This window comes from Salvelinus alpinus, chromosome 2, assembly GCF_045679555.1.
Source record: "Salvelinus alpinus chromosome 2, SLU_Salpinus.1, whole genome shotgun sequence".
In the NCBI taxonomy this organism is placed as follows: Eukaryota; Metazoa; Chordata; class Actinopteri; order Salmoniformes; family Salmonidae; genus Salvelinus; species Salvelinus alpinus.
Window position 1 is genome coordinate 64576625 of NC_092087.1, and position 12113 is coordinate 64588737.

The window sequence follows — 12113 nt, forward strand, 5'->3', positions numbered from 1 at the left end:
ATGAATGTGAACTGTGTCTGATCAGGGGTGTATTGAACCCGCCGAGTCGGTTGAAAAACATTCCTTAAAACGGAAGCGGGATGAACATACCTGAATTTGTACAATAGAAACTAATTTATAACTGTTGGACTAATGATTACACCCTATATCAGCTAGATGCAGGCAAGAGTGTGCAAGGCGGTATTGAGTCACTGTCTCGCACCTTGATTACTCAAAATTCTCTCGACCGGTGCACCTACAATGTAAACTTTCAAACATAGGCTAGGTTGAAGCAATCTCATGATTGGTACAGGGAAAATGTGAGTAGCATATGAGCCTAAAACTATCGACGTTAGATTGAGCTGGGTGTTACATTGAGCTGGGCGTTACATTGAGCTGGGTGAATGGAACATGAACGAGTCATCCACTATGCTGTAATTGAAAGAAGACAATGCTCATAAACAAAGATCATCCTCCCTCATCTTAAACTGTAACGACCGTGACTAACACACACCTACCTACCTTTCCTCGCGTCGTAACGCACAGAGGTATTCATCTGTCGTGGGCATATACAGTGGGGAGAACAAGTATTTGATACACTGCCGATTTTGCAGGTTTTCCTACTTACAAAGCGTGTAGAGGTCTGTAATTTGTATCATAGGTAATGAGTGGAGAACAGGAGGGCTTCTTAAAGAAAAACTAACAGGTCTGTGAGAGACGGAATTCTTACTGGTTGGTAGGTGATCAAATACTTATGGCATGCAATAAAATGCTAATTAATGACTTAAAAATCATACCATGTGATTTTCTGGACTTTTGTTTTAGATTCCGTCTCTCACAGTTGAAGTGTACCTATGATAAAAATTACAGACCTCTACATGCTTTGTAAGTAGGAAAACCTGCAAAACCTGCAAAATCGGCAGTGTATCAAATACTTGTTCTCCCCACTGTACGTAGGTGCTTTCAGAAGTGTGTTTTGAGTGGGGAACGATCAAGGTCTAACAGGAGGTCCTGAGATAATGTAAAAGATGTAGCCTAGCCTGACACAAGGCTCGTGGTTAGGCTACATCATGATTGCCAATGGGGGAAAAAACTGGAAGATTGACTAGAAAGCTCTGCTTGTAGATGGAAAATTGCATGCTGCAATTCTTTAGACCGTTTGATCAGACTTCTTCCTTTGCTCTGCCTCCTTGTGAAGGCAAATGATGAATAAACCAAAAAATGAAAACAAGTCTTAAAACCCATTATAATAAGGTAATAATCTGAATAAATGAGTTGCAAATAAAATCTGCACACACAAGATAATATATGGAGTATAGGTTTATGGGAAACTCCCAGAAAAATTGGAAGAAAGGCTCATTATTCCAACTGAAAATTGGGGGCCAACTCAATGCTCCCCCACAGAAACAATGCCTAAGGTGGACTTCAACTCAAAGTGTTGTGTTTTAAATGTTCTTCAAGCCTTGTTCTTCAAGCAGTGTCCTCACCTCCAGATATGTGTAGTAGAGCAGTGTGGTCCTCTGATAGACAACATCAAGTAAAGAGTAGAATGAAATACTTGGTTGCAAATCCAAGGTCACTCTCCAACCCCAGGTTATGAGTGGACTGAGTGTCATTCTAAAAGGAAGCATGGGAGTCTCAAATCCAGAGTAAGCTGCTGATCATGTGAATCAAGTTTGTTGATGACGATTCAAGCTCAAGTTAATTGGCTCCAGATGTGCAAGGTGGCCTTGTGAGCCCTAGCCCCACATGACCTCTTCACCTGATCCTGTGTCCCTCTTGGCCCAGAGGTTGCCGATGACAACTAAACTGGTGTACCCAGGTGCTCCTCCCTCAATCCCAGCTCAAATCCAGTCCCCAACCCTTGCCCATAGCCCTTTCGTCAAGAGTCTTAACAGAACTGAAGGGACCAGACAGATCTCCTAATCTGCAACCTAGCTCTCCAATAGCACTTCCACCATATTGCTTTCACCTGTCCAGGTCCTGTCAGGTCTGTGCGAATTATGTGAGAAGGGGCTAAGGGTTTATGAAAAGGGGTTAAAGAGCAGAAGGAATCTGGGCCGGAGCTGCACGTCCCAGGCAGGTAGGTGTGGTGGAGAGAAGGCCCTGGTTCCTGCATGCCAGACTAACCCAAAGCAATGCCAGGAATTTCATTCCCAGGAACCCCAGCCAGTGCGGGCCTGCACGGCACGACATGCAAATAGTAGGGATGTGCATCTTTCCCATACGGGAACGATACTTTTTAGTTTGAAACGATTCAGTTTGATTGGACAACGAATCAATGCAATTCGGTTTGACGCACTAACATTTGTTGTATAAACACATTCATTTTCAATTCTAAATAAAAATCTGCTGATGGAACTCATGAGCTGGGCCTCCCTGAGCTGGATCTGTCTGAGCTGATTTATGGGTGTGTGTGTCCTTGTGTAAATGATGTATGTCTATGGTGTACTATGTAGGCACCTGAGCTGAGCCATAAGGGAGACTAGGCATCTACCACCCCACTACCACTATCATATTTGGGGGGGGGGGGGGGGGGCAATGGAGCCTGTTTTCTGTCAACCCCACTACTAAAATCACCACCTGCTAAAATGACAAGTTAATTAGTGGATTAATTGTTTGAGCTAGTATTGTATCAATATTTATTGTTTACAAATTAGCTATGACATAGCAATACTTTGGATTTCACCCCATCTCAAAATCTAATGGTTTTGACCATTTTGAAGTTTTTACAGAGTGACATTTTCTTCTCTCGCTTCAACCATGCAGTGCACCTCGCAAAAAAGGATTGTGGTCCTCATTATGAAATGATCAACTTTACCCTTTATATATAAAAATGACCATATACAGACAAAACTATTGCTGATGGTGAACCTGAACAATCAAAATCAAATCTATTTTAAGCACTGTTCGGCAGGTAAATCCAGATGAGTTGTCTCCGGTAGCTTACTTGTATTCCCCTAAAACACAATTTTCAACCGTGCATAGACAACAATATCCAGCAAACACAGATTTTTACTCAACTAATAAAGCCTAATATCATGCAAGCCATTTTACTATTTGAATGCTGAAGGTGCCGAGCAGATGTGCAATATCAGGAACTTACCGCCTACCCCATGTTGGTCAGCGCCCAAAGCTGAGCACAGTTCGCCTAGGCTACTGATGATGTCTGGGGTTGTTCAGCATGCAAAATGACTTGTAGATCAATGACTGTCAACAGTCACACGCAGTTCGACACTGAAGGAGAGGACACATCAGTTGTCACAAAAGATGAGGTAGTTTCGGAAGGTAGAAAGAATTTAATACAACTCCCCAAAAATTGTGAATGGGTGATTCGTGAAGTTTTAATTGATTTTATGACCAGATGCAAGCTACATTTGGATCGGTTTGAAAATTGTTATTACTGCAGCTAAACTGATTAATTTGATTGATTATCGCCGAAGAGTAGAGGCAAGATGCAGTATGTTTGGATGTTAATGCCATTGTAATGTGAAAAGTCTTTGTAAGTACATATGGAAGAATCAGTGTGACATTTTCCATCCCCAATTTAAGATTATGTCCATTGATGTTTAGCAGGGCTGGGAGAATATTAAGGGCTATTCTACAGACTACAGCTGTTTAAAAAAAAAAAAACCTGACCACAACTTCTCCCCACAAAATTAACACATTTCTCTGTGAATAAAGTTCAAAAATTCCAGCAGAGAACTTCAAAGACTTTGCCAACTCACTCCATTGGAAATGTGTGGGGAGGCTAAAATGAGGCCTTGCTCTTGACAAAGCTTTTCCTGGCAGGGCTGGCAAACCTGGCATTTTGGCTTTGGCAAAGCAGGCCAAAATGTCTTGAGCAGTGAACCATGGAGAAAATATATATTTTAAAATGGCATGACAAAACAAACCGATTTCCCCATTTCATTCCACAGCAGAAACCTGAACAATGCTCATCCACTGGAGCGCATGCACGTTTTCAAATCCTCTCAGTTCCCTGTGCCAGCACATTCCAGACAAATGTAACAATTATTTTGAAGCCAATAGGCCAATGGCTAAATCAATAGGGTGAACAGAGGGTGTCAACTTTGAACGGCTCAATGAGGAGAAGCTGGTCTTGCCATGGGGCTCTTTTGAAGTCTTCCATAACCTCTCCTAGACTTGTTGACACAGCTTGAGCGGGGAAAGCAACACTTGAGGGATCCAATGGGGGTGGTTTGGAGGAGAAGGGGGTAAAAGCTTGTCACAAAAATGTCCTTAAGGTGACCCACTGGGGCTATAACCTCCCCTTCGTTGTCTCTCACTCCTGTTTTCTGCGAGGGCTGACTTGCTCTGACCTCATGCATTGGGCTACATTCCTGCCATGCCTGTGGCGTTGCATTGCTACGGCATCATCGCACTTTGGCATTTGCCGGCCCTTGCCAGTCTACACACAACAGGAATGCAGAGGCCATCCCCCCTCGTTGGGATTCCACATGTGCCAGTCATCCAAAAGTGAGAACTCGAGCAAAGACTTCTGCGGCATTCCTCCACAGTTCATTCAATCTCCCACATAAAACCAACTCCTCAACATAATTCACAGTGTACCGTTTCTGCAGCGTTAGCTAAAAGATTAACCGAGGCATGTCAAAGGTCATTTTCATTTCCAGATTCATATCAAGCGGCACACTATCATTACATAATTCAGTTCTAGCTGGCCCATTAGGATGTTTTACTTTCAGTAGGCTAGAATTCAGTTTCGGTATTATTAACCTACTGTTTAAGTATTGTTCTGATTCTTCCAGTTCTTCTTAGCAATCTCTTCTCCTGATCACTACCTCTGGTCTAACGTGACACAGAGGGGCTTAGGCTGAGCCTGCCCCTTCATGTCAAACCCCCATTGTAAATTGGGATAGCTATTGTGTTTGTTATTCAGGTGTCCTTTCACCTTGACTACTACCATTATATAGGCCTAATAGTTTTTCTGTTTAGGCCTAAATTGGTTGGTCTGGAGTGGTTTTAATTAAGAATGTTACAGTGCCCAAAATTGGGCAAGGCCTAGGCTGCCGTGAACTAAATATATGCTAGTCATTGACAACATTCATCTTAAAAATGCACTGGGATGATTTTTTTTTTTTTTTTTTTTTTTTTTAAATACGTTTTTTTTTAAATAAACAATTTGCTCAACTGTCATTGTAACATCTCACTCGAGAGCTGTGACTGAAGTTCACTGACTCTGCATTCCCCTGCTTGCAGCATCTTGCTGAAAAACCCCACCCTAATCGCCTCACGCCAGCTATAGGCCTCTATTTACCAACACACACAGGCAAACCAGGGGCCTGTTGCACAAAAGTAGAATTAAGACATCCGGGATAAATGACTCAGCTGAGCTCAATGAAGCCAAAACATGTGCGTCCAGGCTTAATTGGTTGCACAAAGACCAAGCCAGGATGAGCAGACACGGATTCATTAAGCCAGGTGAAACCAATCCTGGATAGGTGCGCGCTCACGGCTCACTCAAATAGACCCCGCCACAGATCACAGATTAACTGATTTACCATGGCAACTAGAGCCGCGTACTTTTCCCCGTCGGAAGCACAAATCCTCATGGAGGCATACGAGGAGGTAAAAGATATAATTAAGAAGAAAGGCAACACCGCCACAGTGATAAAGCAAAGAGAAAAAGCGTGGCAAAGTATTGCAGACCGCCTGAATGCGTAAGTAGTGCACAATTACACACTCACCGCTCCGCTGAAACATCACAATTACAATTCAAATATTTAATTCACATCTCCAAAAATGCAGTTGTACTGTAATTATGAAACGGTTAAATTTTTAATTGAAATGCACTGCAGATATGAGTGAAATTGTGTAAAGTAACTCCATCACACTGTATAAAGCTATGATACATTTTTTGATATTTTTACTGAAAACAAGACAAAAATACCAAGTAATTTTTTGCAGTGTGACTCCATTAAATGTGTGTGTGTGTGTGTGTGTGTGTAGATTAAACATGAACGGGCCAAAACGGACATGGCAGCAGGTCAAAATCAAATACAAGAACATTCTGCAGAATGGTATGGTCCCTGACTAATATTTAACAAAGCACAAGCATATATTGTACCCAGAAGGTGCCTGCTCACACATTGTCTGTACTGTTTTATCAGTGAAAAAGAATACCCACAGACAAGGAACGGGTGGTGGGTCACCAAAGGCTGACCTTACCCCAGCAGAGGACATGGCCTTGGAGCTAAATAAAGGCAGGCCCGTCTTAGAGGGGATCCCTGGGGGGAAAGAGACGAGCATAGGTTCCTCCCAAGATGCCACCCGCTTCATTCAAGGTATGTCCTTCCATCTCTACATGGGATACAACCACATTCATATTGAATCAATTTGGACTGTCTGACTTTGGTTTACCTATTGCCTTGCAGTGTCTGGCAGCACTGTGTTCCTGTTAGAGCCACCAGCACAAGCACCAGACGATGCTGATCCAGTGAGTACTCCATCAAAGGCATACTGTAGGCCTGGCATGTCTTGTCTACTAGCTTCAATATGAATCCGATTAAATGTGATAGGGTGAAGGCCCCAGTGCAGCAGCAACAGCACATGATGGAGACGATGATGAGGAGGAGACCATCTCTCTGGATTCCAGAAGGCATGAGGTATCATGTTAAGACTGTGAAAGTACTATTTACTCTACAATGGTGAGGAGTCCTCATCAAAATCAAAAAATCTAATTTCTTTTACAGGACCCAGATGCTATACAGTGGGAAAACCAGCCTGGCAACATAGTGCGTATTAATAAAAGGACACCACATCCTGCCAAATTCCAGCTGCGCTAATTGTATTGTGTTCACAGAGCTCACAAGCTATCAGAAAGTTGTATGGCAACCACCTCCGGCGCCAAATAGAACTGGCAGACATAGACATTCAGTACAAGAAGAAAAATATGGAAAATCTTGCACTGGAGTCCGAAATAAAAAAGAGGACAATTAGGAAACTGGACCTTGAAATAAAAAAACTTGAGAGGGAGGTGAGATATGCCTTCAATGTACACTGTATGCTAACTGTAACACAAATGTATTAATCATTATTTTTCTTTCCTCCCCCAGCTCCAAGAAGATGACACAGCTCAAAATAAAAATTAGGTATATTCTCGTAAAGTCAAGTGAGCCATGACATATGAGCTCTTATTGTGAGCACACAGGACGGTGGCATCTTTCTAAGGTTTTTTTTATTTTCCCAGCAATCAGTACAACCAAGTCATCGTTATAAGGCATCGCCCTCTTTTGCCCACCCCCCCAGCACCAGGTGTGGCCACTAACCTATATGAAGGCCCAAAATTGTGTGTTCCTTTCTGCTCTGACAATGGCATGCCCATTCGTGCGAGATGTGGTGGATGAAGAAGCACTTGTGCTGAGGAGAGCCTTCAGGCGAGAAAGGGTCTTCAGGGACCGGTTGGACCCACTGGCCTTCCCTGATGACCATCTATATGAAAGATACAGGTTTTCTGCAGATGGCATCAGGTATCTATGCAGACTACTGGGTCCCAGGATTAAGCACCGCACTGCACGGAGCCATGCACTGAGTGTGGAGCAAATGGTTTGTGTGGCCTTGCGCTTTTTTGCTAGTGGAGCCTTCCTGTACTCAGTGGGGGATGCAGAACAGCTGAACAAGGCCACAATTTGCCGCACAATAAGGAGTGTGTGTCTGGCTATCAAAGCATTAGCAGATGTCTTCATCTCCTTCCCTGGCCACAGAAGACTCTGTGACATCAAAGAGGAGTTCTATAGGATTGCAGGTAAGAGGATCTACAAATTACAGGACAACTGTTAACACATAGTAGGATACTCATTACTTTGTGTGACAGGTTTCCCCAATGTCATTGGTGCAGTGGACTGCACACACATAAGGATAAAAGCCCCCTCAGGTGCCCATGAGGCCGATTTTGTGAATAGGAAATCCTTTCACAGCATTAATGTTCAGGTGAACATAACTTTTTGATATTGTCCATTGACGAACACTCTGCATTGCCAGTGATGTGCATTGATTGGTGTAATATTCCTCATCTTATGATTTCAGATGGTCTGCAATGCTGACTGTGTGATCAGCAATGTTGTGGCAAAATGGCCTGGCTCAGTCCATGACTCCAGAATCTTTCGGGCCTCTGAAATCTATCAGTGCCTATCACAAGGTAAGCCACACAACCCCTATTTATAACCATCATGGCTGTGTCAAGAATATCACTGTGTTTATGAGGTAGTAATGATGAGATTTTGTGTTGACAGGTGAATTCTCTGGTGTGTTGCTGGGAGACAGGGGGTATGGCTGCCAGCCTTTTCTCCTGACACCTTTCACAGACCCCCAGGAAGCACAGCAGGCCTACAACCATGCCCATGCCAGGACCAGGGCCAGAGTTGAAATGACCTTTGGCCTCCTGAAGGCACGCTTTCACTGCCTTCACAAATTAAGGGTCAGCCCTGTTAGGGCATGTGATATTACTGTGGCTTGTGCTGTCCTCCACAATGTGGCCTGCCTGAGGAAGGAGAGGGCCCCCAGAGTGCCACCAGCCATGGACTGGGACAATCCGGCAATCTTCCCTGATGACGACAGTGGTCGGCTGCTGAGGGACCAATATGTGTTGAATTATTTTAGTTAGTATGTGTGCTTTCAATTTTGGTTAAATATGTCCTGCGGTGGCAGAGGAATTTGGGTTTTTTTGGGTTCGTTTTTTGACGAATTTGGCCTCTTATGATGTTTGTGCGGTATACTGTGTGTAATACAAGGCTGCAGGGAGGCTACTGCATCCATTCATTTGTCTGTTCAGTTGATGTGTATGGATTTGTCCTGCATTTATTTTAGTGTGCAGACATGCAGGGTGTGTTATATACAGACCTTTGAATGTGTATGTATCATTTTGTATAATATGCTTGGATTCTGTGCTTTCCATCTTGTAGAGTCACTGTGACTTCAGTTTCGAAAGGAGCTGATGGTTTACCTGCTTTGTTTTGTCCTTATTCAATAAAGGAACATAATGTTACACATTGTGTTTTTATATTCATATGGAATGTGTATTTGTTTATATGACAGAGTACTAGGGCCACACTGAAGAAAAAGGATAAAGTCATAAATTTATGAGGCTGGTTCTTTCTGCAGAAAAGCTACATATTGTTTTTACAGTTTTGATACTTATGACAATGTGATACTTAATATTCTGGCACATCAGCATGTCTTTGTTTATGAAACCATACTGAAGTACAATTTCACGAAATGCCCCACATCTGTCATTTTAACAACTGTCCTCCTTTAAAACAACTGGTTACAATATTATGACTTGTGTTTTTTTCCCCTCTGTGGCCCTAATATTCTATCATTTTATATATAGCCTTATAGTCTATGGGAAACTGTAAATTATCTAATGATAGCAACATCATCTAAAAATCATTTTTTATCCAAAATCATTGAAATTAATGATCACAAACGTTTAAATAATAACAGTGGGTCTAGTTATATGTGATAACAATGTATAGTGAGCAGTGAAATAACTATTGGTTTCCATTTGTGGTGACTGCTGACTGACATTAGGGATGAGATTAAATAGATCCTGGAATTTAGCCTGGTCTGGAGCAGGCTAGCTCCACAGAATAAATCTCCATGGTAATTTATACCATAACATATCCTCCTGCACCCTATCCATCTTTAGTGCAACCGGATTACGGATCAATTGAGCCAGGATCACCAAGATATCCTGGCTTAATCCCTTATCCTAGTTTTGTGCAACAGGCCCCAGAGAGGCGCTAGTCAGTGTACACTCTGTGTAGACCAAGGTAACGTGTGTGGTGTCACAAAAATTTGCCCACATCAGACATGTTATTTCAAACCACCCCAAAGGCTGATATGCGTTTGTTTGATCAACAACAACAAGTTCACTCAGCAGCGAGTCTGTAAATCCCTAAAAACATGGCCACCACCTTCATGAGACTATATGAGGGTGTCCCAAAATATCGAGACTGAGTCAGAACCTACTTGAAAAAAGGTGCCCGAGTCAATCTTGATGAGCTGTGACCCATGTAATGTTTCAAAACCTAATTTCTCTTCAAATACCTGGCAAGTCTAGGTGTGCAATTTGATGTTCTTATTTTCTTTGGTAGGAGGTAGAGTAAAGCAGAGTATCACAACAACAATATAAAAAGATACATATGACTAATCTAGCAACAACTTCTGTAGTGTTAATGATGTTGTCCATGTAAATGGTCAAATAGTCATTGATTGGTCATGGATAAGCTATGACAGTCCACCATCACTTCCACCAACATAGAATTTCCAAAACTGCCTTCGGGGACAAGAACAAACAAATGACTCGTTTCATGATGATGATTAGTACTACAATATTCAGGGTTGCTGCTAGCAAGTACTTTATTTATTCTATGTCTGAAATTGAGGGCCCAGTTTCAACGTTACTATGGACCCCTTAGCTTAGGAAAAAGTGATGCAGTTTTGTCGAGGGGGGACGACGTTCCGTGAGCGTGACAGCGTCCTCCCCCACAGAAGCTTCCAGTTCCGTCACACTCAAACTGACACTGTGGACAAGATGTGCATACAGTGACGCTGAGATAGCAGATACAGATAAAATGTGACATTTTTAGGAATGGTGTAATGGATGGGGAACTAGTGACGTTCGAGTTTAGGTGTGGGAATCAAACAAAACCATTTGAGTCAAACATAGGGCTGTGTCATATAGAAGCATCGCGTCCCCACGGGTGCACCCCAATAATGAGCAGGGGGCAGCTAACAGTAGTCGAAATACAATGTCATCTTGGTACTATTAGCACACACAATCATCTCGCTACACCCGCAATAACATATGCTAAATACATGTCGCACCCAATAAAATGTGATTTGACCAACCAAACCATGTGTCACTGGCAACATGGTGTGTTTTGACGTGGCACCATTAAATGTGGCAAAAATCAATTCCTACAAGACAACACAGTTTAAGGTAGCTAATTAACGTTAGCTGACTAGCTAATAATAGCCACTTTGCTTGTAATGCATACCTTCGCCGTCTAACGTTAATTTGTTCGCTTGGCACCTGCCAACTTCCTAGCTTACCTTGTTCAGGGAGGGTACCAATAACCCCCGCCATTTCGGTGCGTTCTCCTCGCTGAAAAAGTCGTACTGAACCTGGGCCGCTTGCATGGCTTCAGCTGCCGGTCTTCGTGCGCTATCTTGCAGCCAGTGAGCGATGTGTGTTCACGGCCACTTTTCACATCAAAACAGTATATAGTGTGGCCTGTGGTTGGAACTGAGAGGTGCAATATTCTGTGCGGCCCGCTGCCTCAGAATATCCACCAAATGAGCATTCCTCTACCAAAACAGTTAACAATGCGACCATTGCATCGGCAGTGTACAGATGTTGATAGCTGCTAGCTAGCCGTCTCCAGCTGCCGAAGCAAGTAGCTATCGTTAGCTAGCAGGCTTGCTCTTTCGGACACCGAGAGTTTAAAAGAGCTAAAATTCACGAAACCAAAGATACTTCAAACGCTAACTAGCAAGCTTGCGTTGCGTTGGCAGATGGAAATTATTCCAAGTTCCGAACTTACGTTGTTGGTGGCAACAAACGTTAGCCTAACTAATTTAGCAAGCTAGTAGTAGCTAGCTAGCAGCCGAGCTGGTGATGTTACTAGCCGTAGCCGATCGATCCGAATCGGAAGATGGTTGGCAGTCGTGATGAACTAACTAGCAATATGTGGACAGTGGCGTAGCTGACTAGCTAGTATCCAACTTGGGAGTGAATGTGTCACTTCACGTTTCGGGAAATGCGATACTGTTCGTCCTTTTCGGCCAGTTGAATCATTCCCTATATTTTGGGCATAAAAAACCTCTTCGGTACATTAATCGCCCATTTTCACCGAATCTTCGGCAGGGTGGATATTGATAACCGTGTTATCCTCCATGAATTTATCATTTCCAAAACATGTCTCCAGAATATTTATCTTTTTGTTTGGTTATCGCGAAAACCAAAGAATCCACGCAAAGCCTGGCTTTAATTACCAGTTTACCTTTGGTCAAAATTATTTATTTAGACGATTGTTATGACTCGGGTCGGGTGCAGTTGCTAGTTGAAGAATTGCACAGGCGCAGATGATAGCTAATGACGTCGTTAGGGC

At 42.9% G+C, this 12113-nt stretch overlaps 2 protein-coding genes across 6 annotated transcripts in view; one reads left to right on the forward strand and one right to left on the reverse strand.

Moving 5' to 3' along the window:
• The window catches only part of LOC139543864 (son of sevenless homolog 1-like), a 71639-nt gene extending 59558 nt beyond the window's left edge, over positions 1 to 12081 (reverse strand). For all 4 annotated transcript variants that reach the window (XM_071350387.1, XM_071350379.1, XM_071350369.1 and 1 more), the window contains exon 1: positions 11056 to 12081. In XM_071350387.1, the coding sequence (XP_071206488.1) occupies positions 11056 to 11142 (87 nt within the window). In that variant the 5' untranslated portion in view covers positions 11143 to 12081. The remainder of the gene's footprint in view (positions 1 to 11055) is intronic.
• Positions 5067 to 9004, forward strand: LOC139543886 (putative nuclease HARBI1). 2 transcript variants are annotated; one of them, XM_071350400.1, is made up of 8 exons: positions 5067 to 5660; positions 5950 to 6284; positions 6375 to 6436; positions 6519 to 6605; positions 7470 to 7744; positions 7814 to 7929; positions 8026 to 8137; positions 8232 to 9004. In XM_071350400.1, exons 3-8 carry the CDS (start codon positions 6426 to 6428, stop codon positions 8600 to 8602), a joined length of 972 nt encoding a protein of 323 aa, XP_071206501.1. In that variant the 5' UTR covers positions 5067 to 5660; positions 5950 to 6284; positions 6375 to 6425; the 3' UTR covers positions 8603 to 9004. The 2 variants fall into 2 exon arrangements, with proteins under 2 accessions (XP_071206501.1, XP_071206507.1); XM_071350406.1 differs by lacking the exons at positions 7470 to 7744; positions 7814 to 7929; positions 8026 to 8137; positions 8232 to 9004 and adding exons at positions 6693 to 6734; positions 6803 to 6976; positions 7056 to 7091; positions 7190 to 7441 and having other exon boundaries at positions 5088 to 6284.
• Positions 12082 to 12113: the final 32 nt, after the last annotated feature.

Excerpts from the sequence above, each read along its gene's own strand:
- LOC139543886 (XM_071350400.1), top strand. Across the intron at positions 7,745-7,813 it reads GGAGTTCTATAGGATTGCAG|GTTTCCCCAATGTCATTGGT; the intron begins GTAAGAGGATCT and ends TTTGTGTGACAG. Across the intron at positions 8,138-8,231 it reads CTATCAGTGCCTATCACAAG|GTGAATTCTCTGGTGTGTTG; the intron begins GTAAGCCACACA and ends TTGTGTTGACAG.